This window comes from Rhinopithecus roxellana, chromosome 9 (assembly GCF_007565055.1).
Source record: "Rhinopithecus roxellana isolate Shanxi Qingling chromosome 9, ASM756505v1, whole genome shotgun sequence".
In the NCBI taxonomy this organism is placed as follows: domain Eukaryota; kingdom Metazoa; phylum Chordata; class Mammalia; order Primates; family Cercopithecidae; genus Rhinopithecus; species Rhinopithecus roxellana.
Window position 1 is genome coordinate 90,696,374 of NC_044557.1, and position 17,897 is coordinate 90,714,270.

Here is a 17,897-nt window from a genome sequence, read left to right on the forward strand (position 1 = left end):
CACGATCAAGGACTACAAATAGTAAACAGAGTTGGCATGGACAAAACAAGAAAGCATATTCCAAGAGAGCCAAGAGCTCAGGAAAACAGACAGTTTACAGTTCCTGCTATGTTTAAGGGACTGCAATTGGGATAGACTGAATGCAAAATGATAGTCAGTTAGTCAACAGGAGGGTGAACGACCTCAGGAAGGCCCTTAAACACAATGCAGAGGAGTCTCAAGTTTATCCTGAAGAGACTAAGATCCTTCTAAAATTTTCAACTAGTTCTCTTCCTTGTGGGGGGAGATGGAGGGCAGCAGCATACCCAATGTTAGATATTAGAAAGTACACTGGAAGTAGTACGAAGAATACATTATTTAAGGAAAGGAATGAGCTGGAGCAAGACTACAAGCAAAGGTGCAACTGAGGAGGCTATGACAACCTCTGTCTGTTGTGCATCCATCCATCCAAACTACCAGTATTTATTAAGTGACTACTATATGTTAGGTGCTAGGAATAAAATAGTGAACAAAAAGAGCATCGTAACAAAACCAACGGCAATGCAGATGAGCTTGAAATGAAACAGCTATTCACGAGGAACAAGTGAAAAGACTTGGTAGCTATTTGAATACAGAGAAGGAAGATGAAAGAATTAGACCTTGGGAGTCTGGTTAGATGGTAGTGCCATTCATCTTAACAAGAAACTCTGGGGAAGAATGAGGCCCTTTGTGTTGGTCTATATCACAGCTTTCAAAGTGCTTACAGGGCATTCAGGGAGAAGGGACCGTGAACAGATGATACCAGAGTTAGAAATTTAGATTTGGTAGTTCTGATACTATGATATAGCAAGACATGTATAGCTTGATTGTCTTCCACAGCTCCTGGCTCACAGTTACTAAAACCCCTGGAAGTCTCTAAGTAATAAGAGCAATAAAGGCGAAAGAAGGGCCTTTTGTTACTCATAGCAAGTCCCTTTCAATCACAGAAGAGTTTACATCAGTAAGATGACTTCCAGAAAGTCCTAAGGATAGAGGGGAGGTGGCTGGCTCTCAAGGGAACCATCTGTGTGATTAAAGGGTTGAAACTTGCTGCCCCATCTCTCATGTCCAGGGAGGGGAGGGGGCTGGAGATTGAGTCAATCGCTAATGGCCAATGATTTAATCAATTACATTTATGTAGTGATGCCTCCATTAAAAACTCCAACTGAAGGGGTTTGGAGTGCCTCCAGGCTGGGTGAAGACACGGAAGTGGCTTCCGGAGGGTGGCTGCCTGGAGAGGGCATGGAATGCCCTCCCCAACACCTTGCCCTACGCGTCTCTTCCATAAGACTGTTCCTGACCTGTATTCTTTCATAACAAATTAGCAATAGTAAGTACGCTACTTTCCTGAGTTCTGAGCCGTTCTAACAAATTATCAAACATGAGAAAGGCGTTGTGGGAATCTCCAATTTCCATCTAAGTCAGACATAAGTTGTGAGTAACCTGGGGGCCCACCAGTTGCAACTGGCATCTCAAGTGGGACTAAGCCTTTAACTGTAGGGTCTATGCTAACTCCTGGTAATCGGTTTCAGAATTAAACTGTAGGATACACAGTCGATGTCTGCAGAGAACTGAACACAACCCATACATACAGTGCAAAAGTGAAGTATTGAGAGCGGCAGTAAAGAGGAAATAGTTTTCCTTTCAGTAGCTAGTAACATGCAAGTGTTTAGGTAAAGTAATGGAAATGAAAAAGGTCTTACATAGATAATAAATAAAACTACCACACTGAGTGTTGGGGGATGCTGATTTATTCAGATTGTGTGTTTTCTTTGCATGTTGACCCTAAAACAATTTATAAAAAATGGTTTCACTTTAGAAATTCATATGTAAATTGGGCTCTGCCAGGACACACCAGGCATGCTTTTCTGTGTAATGACACCAGCACTTTAAATTATCAAAGCGCTCTCACTGAATGTGTACTGGGTTATCTTAATTTGTCAGTTATTTCATTATTTGGACATAAATAATAAATCAATGTTATTTTGGAAAAAAGGTACTTCTTGTTCTCCAAAAAAAGATGAGGAGTTACTGTAATTATATCTAATTTTACTAAGTTAAAAGTAGAGCAGAAGGTCCCAAATTTATACTCAAATGACTGAAAAAACATCCATTATCTATTTTCTTCATTTTGGGAAAAAGTTAACCATGTTAAATTATCTTGTTTGAGCATTATTCTGAAAAGGAGAATTACTGAGAGATGGATTTGGTGTTGCCAATGGCTAGTCTATCCTACTCAAATGGCTACTGTGTCATACGTATTCTTGTAACAATAATCAGAGTCAAATAGATTTATTTGCTAACAGGTGTTCATCTCAATGAAGCACACTCAGGGAATATTTTGTTACAGTGACTCCAATGAAGAACAGTTGGCTCAGATGACAATATAAATGATCAAATATCTTCACCAACTCACCTTGAGAATTATCAGACGAATTTCAATAGGCACATTTTACAAGGAAATACCTGTAAATTATCAAGTTTTCTCACTTTGGCTAATAAAGCAGTATACTTTCTAAAACAGGCATAATATAACTAAAAATAATTAGAACAGATACAGCTAAGTTTTTCTTGGGCCTAAAACGGTATCAGAATACTTGCAGTACACATAATCTGAAAATCACTGAGTATCTTAAAGACTGAAATGCATACTTTCTGAAAAATGCAGCTATTGTGGCAGGATTTTAAAAAATAGAATATTCCTCATTTTGTTTAAGTAAACCACTGATGTGATCTTTTTTCAGGTTTTATTCTGGAAATAATGGCCTCGGATAGTAGATTTTAAATGAAAGTTGATGAAAAGTAAACTGAGTTGGTTTGATATAGCCAAACACATTGTATAGAAATCAAACCTTTATCACTGGATACATTCCCAGGAGATTTTTAAAAATTACGTTTCTGAGTTCCAAAGAAATGACAAGCCCTTTTCAGAGACACAGATATTGTGAAATTCTTAAATGAAAGTGTTATTCTTATTTTTGCCATTAAATGTATTAGCAGTGCTTTGTTCACGTGTTCATTTTTTTTACTCCGAACATCATCCCTTTCTTCCTAACAGTTCATTTCCATTTACCTACTTTGGGTAGCTTAAAACCAGGGAATTACTGAATCACAAGGAACACAGAGGTTATTTCGTTCAGTGTCCTATAATCCCTTTCATGGCATTTGCTGGCATTGATGAAGGGAACACACAGCATCTGTTACACTTTCTCCAAAGATGAAGAGATTTTATTTATAATCTTGGCTAGTGGGAACACTGATTCTTTGGTTTTGTTTTTTAAAGTACTGGTTTTTCACGACAGAACATAGGTGTTGAACTTTGAATCCTGAATCTGCTCCTTCTTTACCAGTCCTGTGACTTTGGGCAAGGCACTTAACTTCTTTGATCTTAAATTCTCATTTGTACAATAGAGATCATAGTAGGTAGTTATAAGGAAAACGTGACATATATCAAAGTGCCTTGTGGAGAGCAGTTTCTCATCAAATAGTACATCCTTCTTGAAAGCCCCTTTTTATACTGAGAGGAGACTTACAGTAGGTTTTTCAGTTCCTTTAGGAGCTAACAAAATTAATCTTACTCATTTGTAACCTTTGACTACCTGTCCAGCGCTAGAAGACAACAGTAACTTAAGAAAGTTATTTTTTCAAATACTATCATATTTCTTCCCATCACATGCTTTTACTAGTAACTTGGAAAAAAATCAATGGTAATCTTCATCTGAACAATGTATCAAGTCTCTGGATAGGGTTGTTCAGTCCAACAAACATTTACTAAGTGCTTACAACGTGTCAAAAACTGAGCCAGAGATTAACCTAGAGATACAGAATTTTTCCTTAGAAGTTAATAATCCTTTGAAAACTAGACATATTCTGAATGACTGTGCTACATAGCGATATGCTAAATATTATGTTACATATAAATTGCTATGTGAATAAAACTGAAAAGTCACACAGAAAGCATCTGTGGTGGGTTCTCCGCAGGAGACAGTTTTTGTTTTGTTTTGTTTTGTTTTGTTTTGAGACGGAGTCTTGCTCTGTCGCCCAGGCTGGAGTGCAGTGGTCGGATCTCAGCTCACTGCAAGCTCCGCCTCCCGGGTTTACGCCATTCTCCTGCCTCAGCCTCCCGAGTAGCTGGGACTATAGGCGCCCGCCACCTCGCCCGGCTAGTTTTTTGTATTTTTTAGTAGAGACGGGGTTTCACCGTGTTAGCCAGGAGGGTCTCGATCTCCTGACCTCGTGATCCGCCCGTCTCGGCCTCCCAAAGTGCTGGGATTACAGGCTTGAGCCACCGCGCCCAGCCAGGAGACAGTTTTTAAAAACCGTCTTGTGACCATTCATTCATTCAGTAAATACTTACTAAAGACCTACTATGTGCCAGACACCATATACTAGTTATTGGGAATAAAAAGGTGAAGTGTGGTGGTTAGAAGGTAGGGGAGGAAGGTGGAGAGTGCCTACGCTCATGGAATTTAGAATCTAATTTATGATGTTCTAGTTCCAAGTAATAATTTTAGTATACTCAAAGATGGTCATCTTTCCCATTTGATACAAGAATGAATAACCATTTATTTGTGTTACAGCTCCTTGGTTTTCTAAGTTGGGTATCTCACAATATACCCACCCTATCTAAAATCCTAGAAACAAAGAAACAAAAAAAATTTTTTTTTTGAGATGGAGTCTTACTGTTACCCAGGCTGGGGTGCAGTGGGGTGATCACAACTCACTGCAACCTCCACCTCCTGGGTTCAAGTGATTCTCCCACCTCAGCCTACCAAGTAGGTGGGATTACAGGTGTGAATCACTACACTCGGCTAATTTTTCTTTTTTTTTTTTGTAGAGATGAGGTTTCACTATGTTGGCCACACTGGTCTTGAACTCCTGACCTCAAGTGCCCATCTTAGCCTCCGAAAGTGCTAGGATTACAAGTGTGAGCCATCGCACCGAGCCCAACATAAAAAAAAAACTTTTTAAGAAGAGTTTACTTCCCACTCCCCCTACCATGTTGTAAAACTAAGCGGGATGGGTGAGTAATCTTTAGGATTTCAAACAGTTGAGACCAATGGCCAATGTCTGAAGCTATGCTAGAGGCTGCAAGCTGTATTAGAAAAGTTGGAACTACAAAACTCATTTAAAACTGGGTCAGTGGAGGAAGATGAGGTCAAAAGGGTATACCTGGGAGGCAGTGCTACTGATGGCAAGCCACTGTAAGCGAGTTGAAGAGCTTTATCTACTCCTTATACCAAGTACCAGCAAAGTTTGTTATATACAGTGAAGCTTTTACTATACTGAAAAAGCCACTGAAGCTTCACCATAACTGTGCCAAGGCAGCTTACAAAATGCTAGGCTAAATGAGGAAAATCTTTCCTCTTGACTAGTGATCTTAAAAGGCAATGCCAGGAATAATAGATGCTAAATCAAGTGGGAAGGCTATAACATTTGTCATCTGAACCCTTCACGACGGTAATTCAACTCGGGGAAGGAGGTGCACTCATGATGGTATTTCTTTTCCTTTGGTGTCCCACTACACCACCCAAAGCACACCTGGAAAGCATACAGCTGTTTTATGTATGCAAGACTTGTTGTTGTATGAAGTTGATAAAATTGCAAATGCTGCATTCCGGCCAAATTAGAACACTTGTGGATGTGGCCATCAGTTATTTGAAGTCTATACTACCGTGTGACAGAAAGAGCACCGGCTCTGTGTTGAAATCACAGCTGCAGTAACAGTCAGTGCCTGGAAGAGTGCCAGGCATGAGTGAGTGTGGGAATCAAACAATGAAGGTTGACTTTTTCCTTTAGAGCTCTTAAACCTTTGTCTGGTCTGGAAAGACACAGATAATCTTCTACAGGGCCACTATCCCATTATCCTTGGTAGCAGATGGAAAAGGGAGTAAATTAATCCTACAGAATACTTCTCAATTCAATTGTTTTAATGCCTTTCCTATCATTTACAAAAAAAAAAATAAAAAATAAATAAAAATAAAAAAATCAAAAGTACAGGCAGTAAACCCAAATGTCTTGAATGTCTCTTGCTTTTGCTTTTCCTCCCTTGGACTTTTATCTTTCAAGAATTTTTCAGTTTTATTAATCTATATAACTTATTTCCAGACTCTAATAATTAGAGTATACATGCTGAGACAGACAACATGTGTGTCTGGCTCACATGGTAGAAATCCAATCTTTATTGAATAGAAAGATGAATACATGTAATAGAGGCAACAGTTCTTTCTGAAATAAGTGGATTACGAAGCCCAAAAAGTTAAATATCTTGCCTAACTGATATTGAAATTTATGGTAAAATGGGGTATAGGATCCAGGTTTCCCACACAACCTGCCTGGTAATTTCTTCTACATCATCCAACCACATCTGTATTAAATCTAAACCTAAGAGAAATCAATGTAAGCCAAAGTAGAAACGAACAGACACTGGGCCTACCTAAAAGGAATTTAAGATTTCCTCTCCTTTATAGTCTCTGCTACTTTCAGGAGACTCAGCATTTATGGAACAGCTGAGGCATAATTATTATTGTCATCTGGTGAGAATATTAGGAAGTAGGAACACTTCTAACTGTAAGGAAATCAAAGAAAAGAGAGAAACCACATCCTTCCTCGACTGATTAACAAACTTGTAAAACTTTTATGGGATTTGTTAAAATATAATTCAGCGAGTTCCCAGCATGCACTCTCTCCCAAGTATAAAGGGAGAAAAGCTATTCATTCCTGCCCTTCCAGAGGTTCACAAGCTAGGTGGGAGAGAGAAATGTAAGAACTGTAGTAATGCTCAATAGGTTGGCTATTACCACCTCTAAATTTCCCTAGCAATGGCTGACCTAAGTCTGGAAGGACACAAGGAGAGAGTCAAATGAAACATGAGAAGACCACCTTAGGCTGAGGAGGCAGTATGAGCAAAGGTCTGGAAGACTAAGATGACACAGAATGTTCAGGGAATTACGAAACCTTAAACACGTCCAAGACAAAGACTTTGATCTTACCAGTGGCCACACAGATGAGGCTGAAGAGGTTGTCTGAGGCCCAGGGGGTTACTGCAACCTTCTAGAAACTATGCAAAGAGGCACAGAGCACCTAGCAAGAGATCTCTCCTAAAGTAAAACATGAAAACCTACTGGTTCTTGTATTTTATCATTGTTACTGCTTCCCTTTCATTGACAACAGTTCATATACTCTTACTTTAATAATTTCAATTATTAATATGAATCACCTATCCATTGCTTCTTATTTTCTTCATTTATGGTAAATGAGGACACCAAAGAATTCCGTTCCCCCTCAACTTTTGCGGTTATAATTCTCTCTTATGTTAAGTCAGTCTATGAATTATATCAAAGAATCAGCGAATGAAAAATGAAAAACTGATTTGCACTAATTGAAAATACAGAACTTTTGTTTTCTTCACTGAAAAGAATTTCCACTAAGAATCCATACTCAGTAGCGTAGCTTAAAAGGAAACAGTTGAGGGTGAAACCATCTTGGTATACGCAGGCAATTATTTTTTAAATGACTGAAGGATTCAGGAGTGAAATATGGAAGAATGTTACATTAAACTCTTATAAGGGCTTGAAAATATGTGTCTCCTGAACCTTAGTCTTACACCACCACCCAAATTCCTCTTCCATACCTTAAACTACTTGATGAAAAAGATCAGGCCATTTTTATACCTCTAGTATTAAGTACTTCTTTAGCATTCAATAAATATTTGCTGAACCAAAGTATAATACTCAAGAACCAAAACAAGGTGAGGGAGGGTATGTGGGTACAATATCCAGTGCTAAGTCTGGATTAAGTCAATCTGATCAACAAGGCTGTTGTCTGACACCTTCACTTACATATTCTCCGTAAGTCTCTTGTGTTGGGGGTGGCGGTGGAGGTCTGTACCCAGTTGGGGGGACTCCTCTTGCCCTGGGAGTGAGAAGTCCTCTTCCCCGACTCACTGGCCCTCGGGTGGACAGGACTCCTCTGGGAGTTGGCGTCCCTCGTGGTACTACAACTCCAACTGGCCGTGCTGTAACTCCTCCCCTTCCCCTGTAACCAAGAGGGTCAAATTAGCAATATCTATCATAGTCTCTAACATTCTGTTATTCACATATATTTATACCTCAGAAACAAAATCAAAGTTCTATATTTTTGTAAAAAGGAACAAGGAGCAAAGAACTAAAGCAAACATGAAACAGGTATCTACAAAAGGAAATCAAGTCATTTAGGCAGTTCGTCTGGCAACAATATAGAAGAAGTCTGGAGTCAATCTCTGGTCAGTATCCAGAGTAGGAAACTGTGATATTTGGAGAAGCCACATGCACCCAAGACTTCTATATGATGCCATGCCAGGATTACACCCAAACTCCACTCCCACACTATGAAGTGCGCCTTTTCTTGCTTATATCAGGACAAGGAAACTGAGGCTTAGAGATTTTAAAACTGTCCCAGAACAGCTGTGAGCAAAGTCAGAGGCCAAAATATATGCTACAATTCCATCAGAGAGGGAAAAATAAAATGTACTTTCCTGAATAATGTATCAACTACATGGTAATAAAACAACATTAAGTTAACACAGGCATTTTCTGAGGTAGAATTCAACATATTCATGTATTTCTAATGTAAATCATGAGACTTCAAGTCAGCAAGGAAGGAGGTGGCTCTATCAAGAATGGCTCCACAGAAGCAAAAACCCGAGAAAATATAAGAACAGAAAAGTGTGGCTACTCCAGATAATACAGACACAGTATGATGCACCTCATCCGGACAAGGCCCTCCAGCGAGAACCGTAGCTGGCAGGGCTGGCTGCCTACAGACCAGCTTCCTCCTCCTTCAGTGTGTCTGGGATAGCGAACACGCAGTTAAAGACTCATTTTCCAAAAATAGCAAATTATCAAAACCCAAAGCTGGACTTTGAAAAGACTGATAAAATTGATAAACCTCTAGACAGGCTAAATAAGAGAAAAACAAAAAAAAAGCCCAAACACCAGTATCAGAAATGAAGAGGGTTTCGGCCGGGTGTGATGGCTCAGGCCTGTAATTTCAGCACTTTGGGAGGCGAAGGCAGGTAGATCACCTGAGGTCAAGAGTTCAAGACCAGCCTGGTCAACATGACAAAACCCCATCTCTACTAAAAATACAAAAATTAGCTGGGCACAGTAGCGTGTGCCTATAGTCCCAGCTACTCGGGAGGCTGAGGAACGAGAATCACTTGAACCCAAGAGGCTGAGGTTACAGTGAACCAGGATCACACCACTGCACTCCAGCCTGGGCGACAGACTCTGTCTCAAAAAAAAAAAGAATAATGAAGAAATACCATGAACAACTCCAAGCTCACACATTTTTTAACTTACATGAATGTGAGTGATTCTGATTCATAATGACCAACACAAAAAGAATTAAATAATCTGAATGGGCTTATGTCTATTAAATAAATTTAATCAATAGTCAATAACCTTCCAAAAAAGAAAGCATCAACTCCACATGGTTTCAATCAATTCTATCAAATATTAAAGAATGAAATGATGCCAGTTCTCTATAATCTTGTCCAAAAAATAAAAGCAGAGGGAACACTTCCTAACTCAATCTGTGGGGCTGGTCATTGGAAGTGCCTCCTGAAAAGTATTTCTACATTACTCGTCAGAGGCTGGGACCAGTCTGGGCCAGCCAGGGAGGCCAGAGGTGACGGTCCCAGCCTGTTCTTGAGCACTGGTTGGGACCTGACAAAGGAAGTATCCCTCAAAAATACTTAATCACCCTCAGAGGCTACAACTGGCCAGAGATGGGGCCAGCCCAACTGCTCGGTGACCTGCTTAGGATGAGACATATGGTCTGAGGGGGAACAAGAATAAGGCCTCCCCATAACCAATATGGATAAAGACAGTCGAAAGTGAAGAAATAGAAATCAGCAGCTCTCGTGAACACAGGTACAAAAATTCTTAAAAATATTAGTAAACTCCATTCTATAATGTATTAAAAGAATTATACACCATAACCAAGTAGGATTTATTCCAGGTACACAAGGTTGATTTAATATTAGAAAATCAATGTAGTCTACTACATCAACAAGGCTAAAGTAGAAAAATAATGTGATCATATAAATAGAGCAGAAAAAGGATGCGGCCAACGGCGACACTCATTTCTAACAACTTTCAGAATATTTCCTCAAGTTGAAAAAGAACATCGGGCAGGAGTGGTGGCTCACACGTGTAATCCCAGCACTTTGTGAGGCCAAGGTGGGTGGATCACTTGAGATCAGGAGTTCCAGACCAGCATGACCAACATGGTGAAACCCCGTCTCTACTGAAAAAAGACAAAAACTAGCCAGGCATGGTGGTATATGCCTGTAATCCCAGCGACTAAGGCTGAGGCATGAGAATTGCTTGAACCTGGGAGGCAGAGGTTGCAGTGAGCCTAGATGGCAACACCTAGATGCACTCCAGCCTGGGCGATAGAGCGAGACTATCTCAAGAGAAAACGGAACATGTACAGCAAAGCTACAACATATTGAATTGTGAGAAACTGAATGTGTTCCCCTTAAGATTGGGAACAAGGCAAGGATGTCTACTCTCACAACTACTATTCAACACTATACTATAAGTCCTACCTACATCAATAGGACAAGAAAAGTAAATAAAACTTACACAGATTTTGAAGAAAAAAGTAAAACTTCCTTTGTTCACAGGTGACATCATTGGCTACGTAAAAAAATTCCCCCAAATAGTCCAAAAAACCTCCCAAACTCCACACCTACTCCTATACTTAATAAGCTAGTAAAACAAGGAATAAAAGGTTACTAGTCAAATGCTTTCCTACATACCAGCAATAAACAGGTGGAATTTAGATTAAGAACATAAAAACATTTACTGAAGCCACAAAAAAATTGCATGTTTTGGTACAAATTTAATAAAATATGTAGAGCATTCCTTTGTAGAAAACTACAAAACTCTGATGGAAGAACTCAAAGGAGTCACATCCATGTTCATGGTCATAATATTGTTAAGATGCCAGTTCTTCCCAACTAATCCACAGATTCAACGCAATCCCAATCAAAATCTCAGCAAGCGATATATTTTTAGATATTGACAAACATTTTCTAAAGTACACATGGAAAGGCAAAAGACCCAGAACAGACAACACAATACTGAGAAGAAAAACAATGTTGGAAGACTCATAATGTATAATTTCAAGACTTATTAAAAAGCTACAACCAACACAGCATTGTATTGGCGAAAGAAAAGACACAGATCAATGGAACAAAATACAAAGCCCAGAAACTGACCCTCAGAAATATAGTCAACTGATTACTGACAAAGGAGCAAAGACAATTCAATGGAAAATGTTTTTTTCAACAAATGGTATAGGAACAAGTGAATATCAACAAACCAAAAAAAAAAAAAAAAAGTAGACACCTAGACACAGACCTCACATCTTTCACAAAAATCAACTCAAAATGTATCTTAAAACCAAATATGAAATATAAAACTTATAGAAGAAAGCATAGAAGAAAATCTGTATTATATTAGTTTGGTGAAGAGTTTTGAGATACAATATCAAAAAAAGTCCTTGAAAGAAAAATTGGTAAGTTCAACTTTATTAAAATTATAGACTTCTGCTTTGTGTAGGACACTATTAAAAGATAAAGAGACAAGCCACAGAAAGGAAGAAAATATTTGGGAAACATGTTAGCTGATAAAGGATTTGTATCCAAAACACAGAAAAAACTTTTATAACTCAACAATGAGAAAGCAAATGGCCCACTTAAAAAGCAGGCAAAATACTTGAACACACAGCTAACCAAAGAAGATTTACAGATGGCAGATAACCAAATAAAGATGTTCAACATCATTTGTCACTAGGGATTCAAACTAAAACAAAAGTGAGATACCACTTCGTACCTATTAAAATGACTAAAATAAATACCTGAATATACCAAGTGTTGGTGAGGATATGAAAAACATAAACTTTCATTCCTGCCTGGAATGCAACATAGTATATAGCCACTTAGAAAGACAGTTTGGCAATTTCTCACAAAGCTAAACATAGCCTTATTGTGCAATATAGCAGTTTGTTCCTAGGTTTTTACCCAACGGATCTGAAAACTTATGCCTACATAAAACCTTGCACATGAATGTTTATAGCAGCTTTATTCACAGCAACCAAGATGCCCTTCGATAGATGAAAAGATAAGCAAACTGGGTTACATGCATACAACAGCAAATGATTCAGCAGTAGAAAGAAATGAGCTAAAAATCCACAAAAACTAGGAATAAATCTTAAATGCACATTTCTAAGTGAAAGAAGCCACTCTGGAAAGGCTATATAATGTATGCTTTTCAACTATATGACATACTGAAAATACTAAAACTAGAGAGATGGTTAAAAAAAAAAAAATCAGTAGTTAACACAGGTTAAGAGGTGGAGGGAAGGTTGAGTGACTAGAGCTTAGGGTGATAAAACTATTCTGTATGAAACCAAAATGACAGTGAATACATGACACAAAGCATTTGTCAAAACCCAAAGAACTTCACAGCACAGAGAGTGAATTTTCATGTTTGCACACTAAAAATCACAATATTACTGAGGAAGTAGGAGACTCTCAGGATGCAATGCTGAATGTGAACAAACATTTTAACTAGATTAAAGCATATGAAAACAACCTTAATGAAGGGGCTGAAGAAAAGTAAACTTCGAAATGAGATAAGTCTGTCAGACTTAAGGTAAAAAATAAATAAATAAATAAATAAATAAGCACTGTACTAGTTGATGAAGTTATTTTCTACAGGAAGAAGTGTGAGTACGGGTTAACCATTCTGATATCACTGTACATGTATCCTGGAACACAGTAACTAAATAAAAGAATGGTGGGAGCCAGTTTCTTAAGTTGGAGTGGAGTGGTAAGAAAAGGGAAGAGGCTATAAAGGTCAATGTGCGAATGGATTAAAATCAGAGACATCAGTATGAACTCATGTCTAGTTTACTATATTTACAGATGGTTAAATAAAGAAATATGCATAAATATGTGTATATACATAGGTTAGTACATACACATATATGTCCATTCTATGTCAGCTGAGAAAGTACAGACCTCAGCACATCCCTGAAACAATAAGCAGAACCAGCACCCTGATCTTGCTTTCTAATACTATACTGCAATAAATGGAACTTGAGCTTCTTGGAGAAATGATTGATTTTAGGACTGGAGGTAGAAATATGTAAGACTAGTCTGGAGCAACGTGTAGTGCCAGAAAGAAAGTGCTTAAAAAAAAAAAAGAAAGAAAAGAATAAAACCCACAAATTATGGGTGTGTGTCAAAGCCAACTGAAAGAACTCCCAATGGCCAAAGCTGAGACAATCTGAGCAAGAAAAGACAGTGGTACTGAATTGTATCACAATGTATAAAATTAATATCCACGAGTCCACACTGATAGAAATGACTGAATCAATCAATCGATACAGAGGGGAGAGGGGACAAATCCTCCAGATAATTTTTGTAGATATTCCACCTAGGGGAAGTGAATTTTAATTCCCCACTTCTTAATTAGGGGTTCCCCATACTGACTTCCTTTTAAAGGACATAGTAAGGAAAGAAAGAAAAATGAGGAATTTGACAGTGGAGAAACTTGACAAGCATGACCTCGGCTAGTGATCAAGGTAACATGAGCGTAAGTCACGTGGACAGTATGTATACTTGATATGATGCGGCAAACATGGCATTTTACCTCTGTGGTTTTAGTTCCCCAAACTCATAAACCCAGGTTAATGATGAAAAAAAATCTGAAAAATCCCCATTGAGAAACATCTTAGAAAAAACCTGATTAGTACTCCTCAAAACTGGTAATATCATCAAAACAAACAAGTCTAAGAAACTGTCACAGTCAAGGGGAGCCTAAAGAGACAGGACAACTCAACGTGATGTTGTATTCCGGGGATTCTGGAACAGAAAAAGGACACTAGGTAAAAATTAAGGAAACCTGAAATGGACTATAGTTAATACTGTACCAATACTGTCGATAATATAGTTAACAATGTGTCAATATTGGTTCATAAACTGAAATAAGTGAGCCATGCTAATAATGTAAGATGTTAATAACAGAGAAAAACCAGAAGAAGGATATAGGAAAACTCTCTGTACTACTTTTTCAATCTTTCTGTAAAGCTAAAACTTTTCTAAAATACTAAGTACATTAAAAAAAATCTCAATTTTGCAGCTTCCTTGCAGCTATGGTGATCCAGTTCTGGCCAATAAGATATCAATCAGCACTGAGATTTATGGGAAGCTCTTTAGAACTACATAGCTGGCATTCTCTCTTCTCTTTCACTCTTTTCTTCCTGCAGACATGTTTGTAAGGGCAGCAGGCTTGAAGGAAAAAGTGAAAGGCTAAGAAAAGCACAGTCACAAGCTCTGTGGAGCTGGGGAAGCGCAGTGCGGCATTGCTGCACGGGTTTTAAGTGGGGCAGGGGAAGGACGTGATATTTCTACTGGGTTAAGCCACTACAGGTGCATTTGATAGCAGCAGTTGAGCCTAATCTTAACATGTCTAATGCAGTCAAAAGGAAAAAAAAAACCACTTTTTCTTCATCTCACCCTCAGGTAACCCTTTAATGACTATTGTAAATTAGGTTTTTGGTTTAAAATCCTAGACCATAAAAATTGGTACAGTAAAAATAGTTATCATGAGCAAAAACACTGGAATCAGATTTTGATTCAATTCCTCATGTACTTACTAGCTTAACATCGACCTGCCAGTTAGCACTCAAACTAATCAAGAGTCTGAACTTTACACATCAGTTTCCTCAATTGTGAAATTAGGCTAAATATAGAGCCCACTTTTGTGTTATTAGGAGAGAAACATGAGACAATGCATATAAAGTGTTTTGAATTTTTACTGACTCAATAAAAATCAAGTTTATTTAAACTACAATCACTCTGAACTGTAATGATGATATAACTTCTGTAGTGTCTTACTCATCTTTGTGTATCTCCAGTATATGTATCTAGAAAAATCTTCAACACAATTAGAGGACAGAGTAGTTTGTAGCTATAGTATGTCTAACTCCTTTGTGACATTTTCATTAATTAGTGTATATTTAAACTAATTAAGGCTTCCTGTTTCCTTATCCAATATCCATGATTGCCATCCAAGGCACTGTATGAATTACAAAATATTCAATATGCTTCTTGAATATATAAATGTATATCTTTTATCAAATCGGAAGACATACATTTATATATTCAAGAAGCCCACACTTCTCTTCCGCAATCATTGACATCGTGGGTTACGTCCCACTGGTGTATGAAATCACACTAAGGTATTTTTATCTGCTATGGGATTTTAGACAAGTCATTTGATATACATCTAATTGTTCTGGACACTTATCTATAAAAGACATTTTGAAAATCAGTTTTTTAAGTGCTGAAATTCCACAGGAGTGGTATTAAGCAGCAATAGCATGAACAATGCTTTAGATGACACTGGTGGAAGAAAGGCATGGTGGAGGTGATGTGCTAACACAAGAATCCTGTCTTATTGCAAAGTTTTCACTGTGTGCTACAAATAACATTCAGGGCAAGGCTGAACAGCTGGATTGGTAACATGGGGATGAGAAGAGAAAACGCATCTATTAGCGAGAACTTGATAATCAATGACTTTTTTTTTTAAAACAGAAAAGTAGATCCAAATTGATAGGAATAGGGTACCAAAAACTGCGTGTAAGAGAAGAGCAAAAAGATAGAACATCCGCACAGTTTTGAAAGCAGATTAATGGATAGACTACAATGCAGTAACTCTTTCTGTTTGGGGTTCTCAGCAGGGTGACCCGGTTTCTGGTCTTGAAACTCAGATACGGAAAAAATCCAGGAAGGCTTTTGCAGTGAGCTGCCACGGTAAGAATGCGTTGAATGAACAAATACCAAAAAAAAAAAAAAAAAAAAAAAAAAAAAAAGATAAAAATAAATAAATATTAAAATAAAGTAAAATAAAAAAACAGTTACTCAGAAACGAATTATTTAGTTCACAGATTAATACAAAGTTTTAAGATGTAATGAAAAAGCATACACTTTGGGTTCCTACACATTAATACTCAAATGTAATTCTGTCATTTGATCTTTAAGCCTCAGTTTTCCTATCTGTAAATTGGGGTTAATAAATCCACCAGCAGAATAACTGCGATGTTTACACCCTGGGTATATAAAGTGCCTAGCCTAAAACTCGCATGTAGTTAAGTGGTAATTAGTACACAGACTTCTGCTTCTACTCTGTCCTGATACATTCCTTTTGGCTTTAGTGAAAGATGAGCGAAGGAGACAGAAAGTACAACTCATGTCAGTTCTCATTTTACACATTTAGCAACAGTAATGTCATCTGATAAGTTTGTAAACACATACCAAATTGTTTGGCTTTTGTCTACAAATTTGATGAGAAGCAGTCAAGTACAGCAGGTAACACAATGAATTCAGTGGCAGATGCCTTGACTGCTTAAGCGAGCTCCAGCATTGCTACCTTGGTGACCTGGGAAAATACAGCTGACTTCTGGGGTTCACTCAGATGGAGTAGGACTCATGCTGACTACAGAGTGGGGCCTGCAAGATCCAGTGACAGGGCCTTAGTCTTCTCTCAGGGGTCACAGTGAGAAAAACCTTCCTAGAGATCCATTTGAGATCTGTGTCCTGAAGCAATAAGCACCTGAGGGGCAACTGTGTCTTTCCTATAACACTCCTAACACATTTGACAATCTTGCTTCATTTCTGTGAGACTGCTTTTCTGAGAGTAAAGTTTAATCATTCTAAGAGTGTTTTCCTTGCCTAAGATTGCTATGCAAATGAGAAGGCTGACAAAAGGAAAAAGCGAAACAGCCTACAGTTAGAGTCTCTCAGAACACAGGGAAGAAACTGTCAGAGCTGATGAAGACTAAAACTTTTGAAGAGACGATGTTGGCAGCTCTTACTGAGCAACTCTAGAGACCACCCGAAATGTGGTTCTAGGGCAGCGCATCTCACACGTTCATGTGCATCCACAGCGCCTGAGGACCTTGTTTTAGGCCAGGGTGGGGTTTACACTCTGCTTTTCTAACAGGCTCTCAAGTGCTGCTGCTGGTTGTCTGCAAACCATCTTTTGATGGGCTGAGTCTTAGATGCAGAGGTTGTAGCCCTTTTATGAAGCAAGTTTGGTCATTTCTTTTCTTTCTTCTGTGTGTCATCCAATCTTCAATGCAATTAAAAAAAAAAACTAATTGAGCAACTGCTTCCTTATCCTACACTGTATAGAGTATAAAAGAAATCCAAGGCACTTTACAAGTTACAATTTAAAAAGTTACAAACTGGTTATTGGTAAAATTGTTGACAAATAAGACAGTGTATAAGGAAGTACATTCTTAAGTCCAAGAGAGCTATTTTTTGTCTCTTTGTATCCAGTAAAGTCTCTGATCAGAGCTCCTTACTTATTTTGAAGCTGTATCACCCACTGCCTTCCAATTCTGATTTTTATCACGCTTTTACTTTTTTCCTTCATTTAAAAACAAAAATCTTTCTCTGTCATTTCTAACTATCAGCTCTATTGCCTTTTGGAACTATGCAGCAAAAATTTCCTTCCTCTCTGGAAACAATGATCCATTTGATAATAGAGAAGTTTGAGAGAGAGAAGTAATTTGCCTACGGTTCTGTTGAGGGACTGATCAAATATCTGTGCTACAGGAATTCAGTTTTTAGTGTCAAATTATTTTGAGTAATCAAAAAAGGAATCATGGTACAGTTTGATTCCTTGAAAACGAAATTTTAAAAATTGAGTAGGATTTGGAAGTGTGTGCTTATTTTTCTATCTCCATTTTATTGAAGAGGCAACTATGGCTTACAGAGAAGTAACCCCCAAGCTCCCCAAAGTCACACAGTGAGT

The 17,897-nt window shown here is 38.1% G+C and overlaps 1 protein-coding gene across 2 annotated transcripts in view; it reads right to left on the reverse strand.

Annotated features, from left to right (window-relative positions):
- The window catches only part of KHDRBS3 (KH RNA binding domain containing, signal transduction associated 3), a 201,304-nt gene that overhangs the window by 66,991 nt on the left and 116,416 nt on the right, over nucleotides 1-17,897 (reverse strand). For both annotated transcript variants that reach the window (XR_004059337.1, XM_010364506.2), the window contains exon 6: nucleotides 7,860-8,055. Coding sequence is in view for 1 of the 2 variants with exons in the window: in XM_010364506.2 (XP_010362808.1) it covers nucleotides 7,860-8,055 (196 nt within the window). In the remaining variant the exon portion in view is untranslated. The remainder of the gene's footprint in view (nucleotides 1-7,859; nucleotides 8,056-17,897) is intronic.